General features: G+C 37.3%; 1 protein-coding gene across 13 annotated transcripts in view; it reads right to left on the bottom strand.

Annotated features, from left to right (window-relative positions):
• SNAP91 (synaptosome associated protein 91) overlaps positions 1-17,586 on the bottom strand; it is a 71,057-nt gene that overhangs the window by 41,447 nt on the left and 12,024 nt on the right. For all 13 annotated transcript variants that reach the window (XR_011095212.1, XM_068678056.1, XM_068678061.1 and 10 more), the window contains exons 3-8: positions 8,272-8,414; positions 7,161-7,236; positions 5,627-5,729; positions 3,476-3,569; positions 2,111-2,222; positions 543-649 (exon numbers count right to left, since the gene is read on the bottom strand). Coding sequence is in view for 12 of the 13 variants with exons in the window: in XM_068678056.1 (XP_068534157.1) it covers positions 543-649; positions 2,111-2,222; positions 3,476-3,569; positions 5,627-5,729; positions 7,161-7,236; positions 8,272-8,414 (635 nt within the window). In the remaining variant the exon portion in view is untranslated. The remainder of the gene's footprint in view (positions 1-542; positions 650-2,110; positions 2,223-3,475; positions 3,570-5,626; positions 5,730-7,160; positions 7,237-8,271; positions 8,415-17,586) is intronic.

Here is a 17,586-nt window from a genome sequence, read left to right as displayed (position 1 = left end):
TACTGCTGCCCTTTACAATGAAGCATGAAACAAGGAAAGTGTGCATCTTGTGCCAAGGAGCCAACTACCACAAATGAGAACCCAGCAAAAGAGTTAACTAACCATGTAATATTTGTATTATCCACAGAAGAGAATGATAACTAGAATGAAAATCAGGAACTTTTCACTTTGCAGTAACTTATAGTTGTCTGCAAAGGCTTAACAAGGAGACATAAATTTTTTATTCTTATTCTTATGTTCAACCCTGCCCTAGAAACACAGATTATGCACTTCCATGAAATACTGCTGTGGTTGCAGTCATGTCATCCATTACATTACCAGGAAAGTTGAGGCTGGCTGCACAGTAGAGACATATGGAAAGCCTACACAGGGCTTACTAGTTCAAGAAGAGCTGAATAAGCAGATCCAATAATTTCTATACTGCCTCACATTTATGTACAGTGAGTCAGTTGCTTAACAAGTACAATTAATATTTTATATTGATGCTAAAATATTCACGAAATACTAAAGTGCCAGACTCCAGAAGACTGGAAGTCACTTACCTCTGCAACTTTAAGAAACTCTGATACTCTGGTCATTCGAGTAAGAAATCGTTTGTAGATTTCAAGAGCATCTTTACATTGTCCCTTTTTCATTTCAAAAAATTTCTCTAGAGAAATAATTTGGCAAATTTCAGTTAAGGTATCTTACATTAGGTCTGTATTCATCAGCAACTCTAGTTTTCAGGAAAACCATATTTCAAGAATATTGCACTCCATTAACATTTCTCTACCTGGACACCGATCTAGTGGCGTTCCTAGTCCTTAGTAGAACTCAGAAGTTGGACCTGCTGGGAAGCCTAAGAATTATATAGACTGGAAAACTGCACCTCAAGCAGCCACAACATTGTGTGAGATGTAAACCCGGTTTTTAAAGACAAATAATGAACATAAAAAGTAGCTACCAACCTTAAAATTAAAAGTGTTTAAAGATACTTAAACATATATTAACATATTTCCCCTCCCAAGCTGTCTTCATTCTACCATAGAACAGTACATTTTCCCACTTAAGTAATTCCTTTAAGTTGGTTAGTGTCTGTTAACAAGCACAACTGCCACATATTTCAACCTGAACTCACACTTCAAGTAGCAGTAGACACTGAAATCTCAATTCAATCGTTATGCCCAACACATTTGTATCTGCTCCATCAGCTTTCCATGCCTATAGTTTCAATCAAAATACCTGGGACTTACTTTTATGAAGTATCATTATGAAATAACATTACAACAAGGATACAAGACCAGCATTTGAGCTTCATCTGTTTCCTTTTTCAGTCTTTGCAACTTCTCATTTTCCTCCTTTTCTAGTTTCAGCCAGACTTTTAGGACAGTCATGATGGCCAAGTAATCTGAGTTTCTATCTTTATAGACCAGCTGAAGTGCTCAAAGGTTTTAGTAGTTGAACCTTATTTTCTACAAGGTCAGTTCTATTTTCTGTAGTATAAGGCAGCTCCTGGTTTGGGGATTCATAACAAAGCCACCTGCGGAGATTGCTTAAGGTGTGTTATGTTATTGATCACACCTAGTTTTCTGAGCTTCAGAACATGCTTGCAGCCTTGCACAAACATTGCAGGTTGGCTGTAAGGAAGTTTCTGGGATAAGACCCAGCTTTGGCCATCAGAATCTTATTCAGGAACATATTACTTCATATAAGGCATATAGCATATTTACATAGCATATTTAACAGAAAGATGAATCTGGACATTTTTAAGGAAATCAAACAGCAAAAGCTGCTTTGCTAAACTTGTTGGACATATTACGCAGGTTCACACAGCACTGTATGTTTCTTTAAGCATAGTGCTTAGTGATCAGTATCTTTAAACCATAAAATTTTAAGAACATATGGAAATCCAGCCTCAGATGAACACTAATGTATGAGGTTAAGGCTTAAAGTCGTCTCACTTCTCACTTCAGAATAGAACAGTCAAAAACAATGTATTGTCTATACGAAAGTTACACATACACACACCACAAAGAAGAAAAAAAAAAAAAAAAGGAAAAAAGTGAAGCAGATTTAAAACTCCTTTTTCACTTGCTCATGGTACGTAAAATATAGACACTGGTTTACTTACCTAATAAGTTAATAACCCCATCATTGTAGCAAGCAAAAAGTTTGATAAGATCTTTAAACAGAAGCATGAATGCAGCATTTATGACACCATTTGTCAGTTCATTTGGATGAACCTACAAATAAAATACCAATTAGTTACAACAAATTTATCGAATGCAATCAGCAGTTTTACTTTATACCAGCTATCTGGTGCTGTTATTGATGGAATCAAGTACCGAATACAAATTTTCACACACACACACACAATAAACAAAGTCTTTTTCTGTTTCAGTTAGGAGATGACAGTTTGCTTTTTTATTTCCAACTACTCCAGAACAAACCACTACAGCAGAAGAATATCCCCAACAACAGTAAATGTCTTAGTCTTGACTTCTTCACAAACAGGTGGAAGGCAAGGACACTTAACAAAGCTTTAATAAAGCTGGACAAAAGGAGTGAGTTCATAGCATTGTTTAAAAAAAGCCTCAGTGGTCTAGTAGGTAATACTGTTAGGTTAATGAAGTGAAGACTCTTCCAGTTCTCAGGTTAACTTGGGCAGAAAATTGCTTGTTTATTAAAAGATCTCTTTTGTTAAAAAGCAGGAAAAGTAGAGGGGAAAAAAAAGGCTTCCAAGACAATTATCACAATTCCTAAGTCATTTAAGTAACAAAAACACATTAGTCAAACCATGTGCTACTAAGGCTTTCCTCTGAAAGCTGTAGTGGGCCTTGTCTTCCACCTAGGAATGAGTCCTTCCACCCATCAAGAACAGAAAAAATTCAAGATTGATTCTTCAAAGATGTCTTTGCAATATTACTCTGTACTTCCAACTGATCCAAATGATTTTTATCCTTAAAGCAGATAAATAATACCACCAACATTAATAACATTGTAGATAAATTGAAGACACATTGCTATGAATAGACTAGATTAAAGTTTAGTCAATTCACATAGAGCTGAAAACGAGGTGAAAGTTTTAAGGAAGCAAAACAATACTTGAGGAGTTTAAAGAGCCTCCCCTTAAAAAGAAGCTGGTTACCAAAAGACAGAAAAAAAAAAAAAAAGATTCTTTAATCTCATCTTGTTCCACTTTTTCCTCTCACTGATGGAAAACATGCATCACTCCATGCTCTGAGTCAACCTTCCTCAACAGCCCTCATTTCCCATTCTGTTACCCTACAAGAAAATCCACATTTGCACATTTCATACATATAGAAAAGTTCCATCTTTTACTGCACTGTACCTCAGTGAGACACCAAAAAGTGAACTTTTTTCCAAATAATGGGAAGATCTGTAAAGTATTACCTATAACGTGAAATACGTTATTTACAGTGCAGCATTTTAAATCACTGCTTAGTGTTAATGCTGGGTTAGCTTCAATACATACATCAAATTCAAGTAGTGCATCAATTTGTTCCTGTAGTATTGGCATACTCTTCAGTAGCTTTTCAGGAGCCATTGTCCTCATTACCCCATCAGCTCTGCAAGAGGGAATACAGATCAGAAGCCATGGCATTCTTTCTCTCTCTCCCTCCAAACTGATTTACTATCTAAATTTAAGCTTAACCCATTTCAAATAGTTGGAGCACTGCCTGATTCTCCTGCCTCCCTCAATATCACAAGAGCTGGCATGGAAAGCACTTCATCCAGCCACCACCCCTGACAGCAGGTGAAGAAGAGTTTTTATGTCAGTGATGAATGTGAGAGATTGATCTTTTTGTGGAAAGAAGACACAGAGTTTGAATAACTTGACAAGAAATATTATTGCAGAAGGGCTTAAAGTCTTTGTACATTAATTTTGTTATGAACAACTAATGACAACTCATTGCTGAGAGTGTTTTTTAATGACATGTCTATGGTCACTGAAGACAAAAAAAATAAATAAAAGACAACTCTATAGATAGTGGGTGGTTTCCTTTTTTTTCCATAAAGTGCCACAATATATGCATGTCAATAACTTAAATCAGGGCAGCCTTTGCTAAGAGCTTCTTACCATAGGACACTTTCCTCTCTGTTCTTGGGTACTAATTAATTCCATTATTTCTTCATAATGCTATCACTGACTTTGAACTGCCTTAACAGTCCTGACCTTTATTCCAATGGGATCATCTAGTAGTTATGGACATGTAGCATTTCTTATTTGCAGCCCACAGTAGTTTTCATGCATAACCATTTTTCTCTCTGAATATCACAAACCCACTCAACAGCCATTGACCCATTCTGGCCACTGACAGGTATGGTATCTCCTATTCAGGTAGGCATACCACCGTTTACACTTATTTTATGCTATACTCTTAGGCACTTTATTTTGGGAACCAGAAATAATGTGTACAGAAGGGCTTTGCAGCAACACATAACAAGGCAGAAATCGAAGGAAGCCCAGCAACCCAAACTTACATTTATGTAACTTGAAGTGTTTGAAGGCACCATGTGACAAAGGGAACTTAAGATGTAGGACAACTGTGCTCTGCTGGATCAAAGCCTTTCTGGAATATCAATCCATCTAGCTACTAACTTTATGTCAAAAACTTATAAGTGATTCATATTCCAGACGGATTCAAAGGATTACTCTGATTCCTGTTACTGGAATAGCATCCAGCTACACTACAAAGCTGTTACAGTAGGCCCTACACTGTCTAGCAGTTTGAGATAGCCGGAGATGAAAACCTAGAATTGATGTCTGTGTTAGCAGAATCCAAAGCAGAATACAAAGGTGCAGAATACACCAAAACTGCCAGAACAATCTCATATGTAACTCATCATCAGAAAGGACAACTTTAGCATGCAGTCACTATATAGCAACTATACCTTCAGTGGGTGTTAAGCTACTTACAGTATAGTTAATGCTTCAACAGATAATCAGTTGAAGTCAGAATAGTTATACTATTGTTATAGTACAGTCGATACTACAGTATAGTTAATGCTTCAAGAGATAATCTAGTGATATGGAAGACCCAGTTAAGAGACCAAAAAATGTTCTGAGAAATACCAAGATGCTATAATGAGCACAGTTAAAATTTATTTTTTGTTTTAAACACAACCCTTGTGGCAAACAAAAACACAAGTTTACAGCTTTGTTCTGTTCAGTTTATAACTGTTTGCTAAGTTGCCTCCTAAGAACTTCAGGTGTTCACTTGATTTTCCCTCATAATTTGACATATTTCTAATGGAAAGTGTCTGGAGTAATGAAACATCCTAAATATAGATTAAGAGCATTTCCTTCCACAAATTCTAAAACACAGCTTCCTTGCAGCACAATTCATTAAGAGTCAGATTTAATACCTAGAACTAAAAGCTCCCAGTTCTTCAAGGTACCTTAAATTAGTCTTCAATATTTGGCTTAGTACCCACAGTCTTTCTTCTTCATCTTGTGTAATTTTAACCAATTATAAATACCTAAGAAATCCAACTGTTTTGGTGTTTCATTGTGGCTAATAAAAGAATTGTCATTAAGAAAATAAAATTAAGAATAATGCCATAAATAGTTTTTTTAAGGGTCTGGCAACGCAATCAGTCTACATCTCTAAACTTTGCTTACCCTTTCTTCACTCTTGCAAAATCAAATGCCATTTGTCTGTAGGAAAATGCTTTTTCATTCAAGTATCTGCTATATCGCCTTATAAAGGTGGACATGTCATAACCTAAAAAAAAAACACATACATGTTTTACATTTAATTCGTATGCTTGTTTGGAGGTTCTTTAGTAAACAGTAACATACAGTCAGCATACCCTACAATGTACAACTCCACATACAGAACTGGCATCAGAAGACATCTTACTGCCTCTGAAAAAAATATGGTAGTGCAGCATTGAATCAATCTACTACTGCTCTTTACTACCAACCGTTGTATCCAATGCACCAATTGCAGGATTCCTGTGGAAACCTACTACTGGCTCCTACAGAGTTACGTGGTAACATGGATTGATGGTGAAATTAGTTACCCCTCTCTGTAAACATGAAAAATGCCAATTTAACAGAAAGATTATACTTAACTGGTATATGGCTTCTATGATTGATTTCAAATTACAACTGCCATTTTCCTACATACATCAGTCCCGCAAGTTCTTACATGGACCCTCAAAATTCCCCCAACTAGATTTACTAGAAGAAAGAAATTATGTCAGCATTCACAGATATTGGTGAAGTTGTTACACCAGAGATATTCAAGGCACATGATATTGGGCAAGCAGCCTCGAACTTCAATAGTCTTTAAGTCTATAAAATTTCTGAACAGTTAGAATTACACTCTGTTTTTTTTTTTTTCATTCATTGCTTCTTCTTCTAAGTTACTGAAATGTATGCAGAATGCAACTGATTATCTTCTTTGTTATGGGTCCTTTTTTGCTACCTTCCTTAAAATCCACGTCCCTCAACTTAGTCATCAACTGTATTTTTACTTAATATCTCTCTATGCTAAGCATCTCTGCCAACTCAGGCTTATTACTACCATCTTCTGATGATTCATTGTCTATGACACTGATCTGTTATCTACAAAACTAATGTAAGTTTAGGGAGATCAGCAAAGTACACAAAAGCATGCATGGAACGGAATTCGCATTTGCCAAATACCAGTATTGTTGAACATGCAAATCATGTTTTGCTTGGAGAAACGGAGGTTTAATATTATGGGGGATTTCTTCCTGCCCTATGCAACTATTTCTAAAAGACACTTAAGTCTTTTTGGTTTCACATGCCTCCAACAAGAGATGAAGTAACATGGCATTACTTTATTTTGCCCACTATTGTAGCATTGTACAAATATCCACCAACACCTGCTGCATTACAAATTTTCTCTCTTTTCTAGTAGAGCTGCCATAAAACAAGCTTTTCCTCCTTCAAATCAAGGAACAAGAAGATTTCACTAATACACCTTTCATTTTGCAGGAACTGAGAAACATTGTTGTGAAAGTATCCAGGAGTTCCCATTTCACTTGAGATCCTGTATTAAGTAGTTATAAAAATGTGCTACTGAATCATTTTTATATTATTAACTTCTTATGAATGGAGAAGCAAATTAACAATAGTATCTTATTTAGGATCTTACTAAGGTAATAGGCACGAGTAGGCTTACCATGAGATCCACTTTTGTCCAGAAAATTGCTGAGGTTGAACAATGTGTTTCTAGATGCCAGATACTGAATGAATCTCTGCAACACAAAGTTATTTCTTATCACAGGCTATATCTGAAGATTTTGTACCTCCTAGCAAGAAGACTACTTGTCTAGCTCCAGTACACACACATGAAAACCCAGATTTTTTTCACAGCCTACTATACTTTCCTCAAAACCTTTTTCATCCATTCAGCTTAATTATGTTTAGCCTAAATCTCTTCTAAATATCTTAATGCATACATAAAAACAAATTCCGTACAAAATATTGATCAGAAGGAAGGAGCAGTAAGAACAGCTAATTCTCAGAGAGATTTGAGAAAGCATAAGATTTATTTGCTTGCAAAGCAGCATATCCAGGCGAGTCCCAGACTTATTGATCCACCAGGCTTAGGCCCTCAGCTTGGCAGAAACTGATTTTAATAACTAGTAGGCCCCACATTGAATACCAGGACTAACAGACTGAAATGATCATGGAAAACAAATCAGAGTGTTGGCACAAAGTTGGAACATAAAAACAGGATGGGAGGAAAAAGCTTACACTGCAGCATCAGAGAAGTTCATTGCAACAAATATTTTATATATTGCTAGGGAGGAAATGTTTTACGGTCATACTAAAGCACTGTGGTGGTATCATCAAACAACGATTTTGACTCTCTAGCTTAATGTCTTCAAAGCCACAAAAGGCCATTAATATCATAACCAGTCACCATGCACATTCAATGCACAGAGTGAGATGGGCCATCAAGGATGCTAAAACTCTCAGAGCTTCTCTTTAGATTTTGTTCATCACTGACAGAAGTCTCAGGTACTCTTTAATCCTGCATCACCCTTTCTTCAGATAGTCCACAAATTCTGTGACCATATTGAAGGAGGCTGCTGCTTGCTCTTACAGTATATGTAATATAAAAAAAGATACAGATAATCAGCGGCTGCTAAAAGTAAGTTTGGAAGTTTGTTTCTCATAAATAACAATTCTTGCTCTTTTTTTTTTTTTTTTTTTTTTTTCTCTCAGGTCCTTACTGGTTCAGAGAGATGCCTTTGCACTACAAACATTTTCAGCTTTATGCTTACCTCATTGCCATGAACCATTAGATGGTGTGTGGTAACTAAGGCTTTGAATACAACCACCCAGCTACTATTTGTTGCTCGCTCAAAAAGCGTATCAGCCATCTGAGGAATATTCACATTTGTTTCATTAGTTGCTTGGATCAAGTCTGCAGGAGAGACAAAAGGAAGGTTTTAGGTGCTACAAATATGACAAAAAAGTTTGCAGCATGCCCAGCATCTCAGCCTATAAGGCTACACGTCATAGTTGTGATGAATAGCAAGTTCAGCACTTAAGCTCTACATTTAAAATATATATTATATACATCTTTGAGGTTATAGCAGTACATGCTGACAAAAACACCGATCTCTCCTATCCAAAAATACTAGCTTTCCAATAATTCTTTCCTGAGCTATGCCCTAACCCTTCTCCATCTTCAGCCCCGATGACTGTAGAGTACGCGATGCCATGTGACTACTGCTTGCAGGTTTTCAAGTTAATTGTGACAGTTCGTTGTCTCTGGATTAGATTAATAAGTATTATCAAATTCTTCACTTACAGACAGTAGAGCAAGCTCACTAAACCCAGACACATTAGGAAAAAGATGTATCACCAGAAACTGAAACTCTAGCCATCTCAGAGGTTAGAGTTTCATCAACGTGCTACAGCACACCTCCTAGGGTCTTTACAGAACTAGAGAGCAGAAGAGTGCATTCAGGCGTGCATTAATACCTCTTCAACTTTAGGAAAGGATGGAAAGATAGACATTAGCTTCTACCGAAGCATGAATCCTGAAATTAAGATAAATACTTTATCAATAGTAGTAGAGCCACTAGCATCTCTATCCCACCTCTACTGAAAGGACCTTTAATTTACTACACCTATTACATACAGATACTTGCTAGGTATCTGGCAATGACTTCCTACAAACTATTACCTAGATTTTGTGATGAAGTTGGAAACTGCATACCACAACTGCATGACTAAAACCTCTGTGATACCATACACAGCCCTGACTTCATGCAACACAAACAGCACAAAACAAAGACCTAATTGTAGAGCTGAAACTTAACCTTTGAAGACCTAAGTAAAAGAAGTTAAAAATTAAAAAGTTCAACTCCTAGACTAATCTGTATCTCTGTTACTAATGAAAATGGTCATCTTTTGCTTTTCCTGAGTAACCATTGTTAATAATCTCCCACATATTTCCCCCTCCCCTGCCCCTGACTAGAAATGTTCATTTCACTATTCAAGTAATTCAGTAACAACAGATACTCTAAAGGTAGGCGTGCTATTCTGCGACTGATCCTTGTACACCTAAACTATGTGCACTTGATGCAAACACTATAGTAGTTCAGTTCACCAGGTCAGCAGGGTTTCCACTTGCTTTCCCTCCCGAGCACAACCTTATATAACAGAGGACATTAATGCTGCTAAGAGCAGAACGCCAAGGTTCAGGCTGCTGTGAAAGTACCAAAACTGCTTCTGCAGGGCAACAAAAGTCCAGAGGACACTTCAGCCAAAACAGACTGAGTTGCGTCAGCTATTGAGAACCATCTTTTGTGATCCAATACCAACTCTGCAGTACTAGAAACATTCAGAAGTTTAGTAATTCTTCTTGAAGCTTTGGCAAATGATTTTTTTTTTAATTTCTGTTAAACAGACTCCTTTAGATAGTAGAAAGTTATAGCTCAGTCAGAAGCCTAGGAAAACCATAGTACTTGTGTTTAAAATTGTCTTTTTGAATGGGCATAAAAGTTGCAAGTTGTCTTCAGTTTCCTGTCAGTGGAGTGACCTGTTCAGAGCTACAGAGAAACCAAGTTTAATTTTTAAGTGTTTCCTTTTTTTTTTTTTGATTTTTTTTTTTTTGATGTTTTGTTTGTTTGGAACACCTTCTGAAATGCGCTGTTAACTTCTGTAGTCTCAGCATTACTACCCTTGAAAGAAGCAGTTCTGCAGACTAAGTATTGCAGTAGTAAAGTCATACTATTGAATGACAGCAATTCAAGCTCACAGAGCTCTAACAATTCTCCTTGATCTTGCTGTAAAAACAGGCAAATCTTTTATTTTGCAATGCTGATTAATGAATTATAGAAGATTTCCATCAGTAAATGCCTTGATATAAGCCAAAAGCAGCTTGCTAGCTCTTTACCACAATCAGAGGTTTTGCTTCAGAAAATAGCTTTTGCCCTTAGTGTAAGGGAAAAATGCATCAAATTTGCAAGCTCTCAGTCTTAAGTTGCAGTACATAGCTCACTACAGAAAAGAGGTGGTATAAGTTGTATATTCTGTCTGTGGGTGTTAGATAATGAAACCTAAGAGGAGTCCACCCACAGCAATGCTGGCATGGCAGGCTGGAAAGCACGATTCATATACACTGCTGCAGCACTGCTTATAAAAGCACTCAGTCATTTCTGATCCACTCTGAATCGCTGGAGGGTACGGCATCTGAGTCTGCAGCTCAAAATGTTTTAGGACATGAGTAATTATAGTATGCTGAGGAGGGAGGTATGATTAAATTTAAGTGTACTACTTTCAGTGAGCAAACGAAAAAAGAAATAAACCACACATGAAGATTTTACTTGTCATCTAAAGTGTGTGTGGGGGGGAATAAATAAATGAGTAAGTTAGCTAGTTAATTCTGTTCAGTCACCATGCAGAGTTAAGGAATTCAAGTTTCCGAGTTTTCTTTCTACAACACTGCAAAGCTTCTCTTAATTAGCAATTGTCAGTATCTGGAGCTACTGACAAGCATAGCTAAACTTACTGAATTCTGAGCAGAGTTTGTATGGTGGCTAAATGGAATTTTAAGATAAGGGTCAGCAAAATTTACTTGTTTTCAATGTGACAATGAAGAATAGATATGAGGAAAAAGGAAAATAAAAAAATCTAGAAACTACATTTTCACCAGATATGCTTATTCAGACATTTACTGTCAGCACACAATCTTAGTTTTCAAAAGCGGAAATGAATTCAGAGTCTTCTAAGCAAGTCACAGGTGGCCTTGTTAATATGAAAGAGGTAATACTAAAAATTAGTGGATGAAGGACAGCCCATTGGCAGCCCTATTAAACAGTCTCACAAAGTTGATTCTGGTTGGGATACACAGGAATAGGATGAACTACAATTAAAGGAAACTTCCTCATGAACTTTCTAATACCACAAATATCCATATCAAGAACACTGACAGCTAATAACTAAACCCAGAAACTGAGTTTGGATACAAGTTACAGACAGAGTAAGAGTCTGGGAATTCTACAGCAATAGCAGCAAGTGCTTCCAGTGCTACTTTCAAACAAGTGTAGTTGTTGGAAAGTGAAGACCTATACCCTTCCCTTGAATTAATTTGTTTACTGCAGGAATATGTTTTGCAAAATTTTTGGTACAAAGTGCCAAATCGTGGCACATGACTTCTGCTTCTTCTTTTCACATCTTGCTATTTTGAACACTCAGTCTAAAGATCCTTGTTTAAATTATATGTATAATTTAGATTTTCAGATGAAAAACTGATGTGTAACAGAAAGAAAAAAAAAAAAAAAAAGGATGTCAATTCTTTGACATTAACTTAAATCTAAACACCAGCCTTTAAACTCCTTGACCAGCCAACTTTTTAACCCAGTCTTGAGATATCTGCAATTTAATCAGGGAAGAGAAGCAAGGCTAGAGTATGATCAACACCTTCATTAATAACACGACAAGTCTTCCAACTTGAGGAAGATAGGGAGAGTTCACTGACAAAGATGGAAGTTAAGACAAGTTAGCTCTTCATGACCTGTGAATGATGTGACTAATTCTGGTGTTTGTCTGGGAGGAAAAAAAAAAAAAAAGAGAGAGAGAGAGAATAACAAAAAGACTCACTGTATTCAGAATTTCAGACTTCAATCTCATTAAAGACAGCTTCCTGATTTTAATGCCTTTGTTTTGTTTTGTTGTTGTTTTTGGAATGACAGAGAATCTAAAACACCTTAAAAAACCTTCCTCATTCCTTTACATTTTCAAATTGCATTCCTAATCTCCAATTTTAATTTTATTTATTTTTTCTTTTTAACTTTCAATAATAGACAGACTTGGGATTTCCCAGTTCTAAGTAAATTATTCAGAATTTACATTCCAGTATATAGTGAAACAGAAGTGTAGCACAAGAACACTGTTCAGGGGGATGTTGGTGCCAGGATAGCAAGAGCTACCAATTCCAGGTTGAATGAACATGCAAGCTGCCTCTACATCTGAGCTGTGTCGCACATTCAGTTCCTAAATTTTGTTGAATCTCTCTGACAGTAACCCTACCCCTCTCCCCTTCAACCTTTCTTACCATTCCATTGAACACTACAATAGTTTTCCCAAGTGATTTTTTTTTTCCTTATAAGAATTTCAACACATTGAGTATACAGAAAAGGAAATGAAGGATTGCTCAAAATTGGGGCTAGTCAAGAATGGAAAGAAGTGGCTTAAAGAAAGAGTTTAAAACCCTCAACAAAAACGCTAAGTGGCCAAGTACCTGTAGAAGTACTCCCTTGCAAGACATTAAACTGTATCAGGAAGTTACTACACTGTTGTGTTAGCCAATGCAAGAGCTGAGCTTACAGGTCTGCAGAAGGCTGGCCACAAAACAGCACCAAAAGCAGAACAAATATATTGGCTTCTGTTTCTCCAGAAACTGCTCATGAGAACTTGAAATGATTTTAATATTGTTAGCTCCAACTATCGAGCAATCCCAAAAATGAGAGACAGAAAGTTATCTCTGGGCATAGAGTTTAGCATCTACTACTCTTTTCAGCCCCAGCTTGCCCTGTCTCCAAACATACATCATAATATGGCCCTATGAAGAACTGCAAATCATGCTATTTCCTCCTTCCTCTCCAGAAGTATGCCTCAAGAGTTAAGTGCATCTCACCTTCAGCCCAGCACGCCTACCCATTATTGAAGTCCATCAGCTTCCAGAGATTGTCTACACTCTTTCATGCCTATGCCAACTCTATAAACCTCAATCTTCCACAAAGGATGTGTTCTCCAGATATTATAAAGACTTTCCCTGTAATGCAGCTATAGTTCATATGACTACAGATATCTCAGGAGGCTACTACCTCCTCTCTCCAGCCTTACCTCACAGACCTCCTTTCCTAGCATGCTAACAGCCAAATTCATCCTTTGCCAAGATAACTGTTATCCAAATTCTTTCTCTCTGCCTCCTCATAGGCATACTCATACTACTCATAGTATTAAGAGTTTAGCACAGGAGAAACAGTTTTGTCTTCCCTATTTATCATATGAAGAGTCTGCAGAGAGACAGAGTAGATGACAGAGCACCAGAAAACTTCCTTCAGAGCTTCCTCCAATTATTTCTCAAATTAAGAGTTTAATTAGCCTTAGAATCATCTTCTTATCCTACTATTCATTTTCAAATACAGAAGAGCATCACTTTCTATATCACAAAAACTTGATTTTGAAAACAAGGCTGAAAAATCTACTGCCCATATACATTGCTACATCTTATTCCAAGGCACTTTCATACAGTCTCTACCTTTCCTTCCCCATCACACCAAGGCTGTAAGTTATATGGGAAAAATCCACCCTAACTCATTAACAGCATTAAATCAGCTACATTGGATTTTTGTCCCTTTCAATTCTCGATGATATACATAGGGCTTTTCCTCCTGAGAGGTTCAGGTGCAATTCTCTTGAAAAGCGGAATTAAAAGCCAAATGTCAGGTAATTTTCTACCAGATCTGAAAGGGTGTAACCCTAAGTTGCTTAGCTACCTTAAGTACTAAAAATGGGGAAAAGGTGTGATAAAACTCTGTTAAAAATTCTTGCAATAATCAACCTAATGTTCCATGAATTACAAATACTTCCTGTTTAAAAGAAAAATTTCCCGAACTTATAGCAGCACTGACAGCAGAAGAATGTTTCACCTTTAATGTTTATATTTGAATTCCCTCCTTGAAATTAGTGCAACTGAAAGATGACATTCTGACCAGACCACACTGCAACAGCTTTGTCAAGTAACTTCACAGTGGGAATAGCCTTAATGATTAAGAATGGAATCTTTTCCCCTGTCCAAAGAGGTAAGAAGTTTACTCTTGAACCTCCAGTGTACCGAATTCACTTACTTTGAATACCAAAGAATTTGTCTCAGGCAAGAATGCGGATTCAGCAAAGAAAGGGAAAGAGGAGAAATCTCTGCTTTTATGTTCCCTTCCTGCCTTCCAGAATTTCCATCTCAGTGCTTCCCTTCACACAAATCCTGTCCACAACTATTTCAACAGACACATGTCTTTAGTAGAAAAATACAAGTAACGAGCAATTTTCCTTGCGCCAACAAGAAATACCAAGTTATTCTGGAGCTGAAAGTACCACTGCTCTGTTTTACTGATTTACTACAAATAGCAGCTGAGCAACATAATGCCTTTGGATTTCTTGGACATCTCTTGGACATGTCTTGGACAACTCTCAACAGCTTAAGATATACAAAAATGCCGCTTGTATTTGGTCGACACCAAGTGATAAGGTTAGTTCATAAAAGCAATTGCTTTGGAGAAATGCCATTCCCCATCTTATCTTAATACAGCATCTTAGAGGAGGAAAAAAAATGAACCAAAACAAACAAACAAACAAAAAACACTACTACTATTAGAAGTAGAAAGCCTTGTGTTAACCATTTTTTGCTAAGTTACTTTTTTGCATAAAAAAAATAACTTTTGTCTGTCATGGCAAGTCTCATACCTCATTCTACAAGCCAGCTCCTTCATCAGTTCAAGCCTAGAAGCCTTAATCAAAACACACATTCATTTACCACAGTCACAATCACAACACACATTCACAACCACAGCCCCATTGGTCTCTGTACTGCCCTATACAAAATCCTCGGTCTTGTTGCATACACAAAAACAAGTTTAATGGGGATATATTTTTGCAAGATTATTTCTTAGAAGTATAGAAGCTAATAAGGCCCAGTACAGGTACTGCTGTAACTGAATACCAAAATTCCAGCTGTGAATAGCCTTCCATGAGGGTGAACAACACCTAACATTACCTGTTGGCTATATCAATTCGTAACTCTTATTATTTGTCTGTTTACTGAACTATCAATAACCACCAGCTGCAGCTTTTATCCAGAACAGCACAGCTACACTGGAAAAGGAAGGATTCTGTGTTTGCCACAGCGGTATGGGGTCATTTACTGTAATCTCTGCCCTAGAGCATTTTCTAATTAGCCTTTACATGTTGTGCCGATCGTATACTCCAACCATATCTGGCAGGAAAGTGGTAATCAATGGAGGCATGGTGCACAAGCTATTTGAGTTACCATGCTGCCATCATTTTTATTCTGAGAAGAATAAACTCTGTTTGGTGCTTTCCACCCCCAAGAAGATCTACTTTCCTGAGAAAAACTTTTCCTTTTAATAAACGTCCAGAAGCAAAATTTTCACTAGCCTATCAACCCTGCCCAGAACAGCAGTTCGTAATTCACTGCAAGTCTGAATTAGACTGAAAATATATTGGAAGCAGCCTGATGTTTTAGCTCCTTTACTTAGCTGTTACACACTGAATATACTGAAAAAAATGAGGGTGGGGATGAGAATGTGCAAGCAACTTCAGTGGTATGTTAATTAGCTACTGCCTGCCTGATAGAAAGAGGTCAGCTGAGTAGGCAGCCCCAGTGGCTGACAGATCTAACTTCCAATAGACAAATAGGGTGCCACACTTTTGCAGCTGCTTCAGCAGGATTCTTTCAAGAGTCCAGATATTTTGTCAGTGGACGTCACATGATATAACTTTCAGTATAGACAGCCTGAAAAATAACCCAAAATGACCAGTGTGCCTGTGCTCCATTGAGCTGGCAAGAACCACATTCTGAGAATGGGCTGAAATTCTTAATTGTGAATGAAATGTGCACAGCTATGTAGACAGTCCCACTGAAAAAAATGTATACATCTACACGAAAAGAATACCAAGTGTAATGCAAACTTGTCCATGTAGTCTGTACAACAGTATGACTTTATATTCTCCTTGAGGTGTATTGAAGCATAGTCACATTAGCAAATACTTTATAACATGGATGCAAACATTTCGATCCATTTTGTCCCTTATCTGTAAGGCAACTAATAAACAGACAGTAAGAGTTCCTAAAAGCAGAAGGCTGCCTCAGATGTGAATGCTGCACCTTAAAACAGGTTTTACAAAGCTGACTGACATCCTTCAGGGTTAGAAGGAGCACCCTCTCTGTGCTAAAGGAACAAATGCAACAGGATGAAACTAAACACGCAATTCCTTGATGATCAATTTCTTACACTACACGAGTTAAACAAGAATGCTCGCCTTCTGCCAGACAGACAGGGGAATTTAAGTCTCAGAAATGTTGAGAAACAAACTAGCAGCAGACTGTACACTTCAACATGAACCTGCAGCCTTTCACATACTGCAGATCTCTCAGTGTTGAAAAAAAAAATCTGCTAATAAACTCAATGAAATATCCACCTGAGAGCTGGAAGATGCAGTTAGGATTACTAACATTCAAAAGAAACTGACAATAGTAAGTTGCTATCTAACAGCTCAAAGCCACCACTGCATCTGGAAGATGCATTTGCGACTGGCAGTGGAAATCTCATATCAAGCTACTGACGAGTGGGGAAGGTGGAACCTGTCAGGCAGGCTTAAATCCAGTCAGCAAAGCTTCGTGCAGAGTCACATCTCTAGACTGGAATACCAAGAAGTGTCAATTATACTCCTAAGCACACGACAGAGGTGAGTTTTGAAAGGTAACTTTTCATAATACTGCCTAAACATTTTCCAGCCTCAGGGTAAACAGGAGGAAGTTCTTTAAGATCACCTACTGTAAACATTGTAACTTTTGCCTGTTAGTACTCTTGCCATTCACAAATAGCAGAACAATTCAACATTTGAATAAAGCTTAGCAAAGCCAGAAAGATTCAACGTGGCTTAGAATGAAGAAACACGTCAGAAAGTCATAGGCAAGGCTCACATATGAAAATAGTTTTCTGTTTTAGGAGCCAGAAACTAGGCATCACTCATGATAAATTGTACATGTTTTCAAAATACTGGCACACTAGATATGCTGACTTCCTCTGGCTTGCTGCCCCTTAGCAGAATGTACATTCTCCTATAAATGGGTTTAAATGAAGCTATAAAAGTTGGATTAAGAGCTATAGGCACAATTACTGTACTTTGGATTCCAGAATCATGCAGTAAGCTCCAAACCCAAGCCTCCATTTGAAAAGGTTGGGTTTTAAAACTCCAGGGTTGCTAAAGAACCGATGCAATGATTTGTTAAAGCTTGTGTCTATATTCAACCTCTATATAATGAGAAACAGCAGCCTTCA

Source organism: Anas acuta, chromosome 3, assembly GCF_963932015.1.
Source record: "Anas acuta chromosome 3, bAnaAcu1.1, whole genome shotgun sequence".
Taxonomy (NCBI): Eukaryota; Metazoa; Chordata; class Aves; order Anseriformes; family Anatidae; genus Anas; species Anas acuta.
Note: the sequence above shows the minus strand (reverse complement) of the source record. Positions and strands in the feature narration are given on the sequence as shown.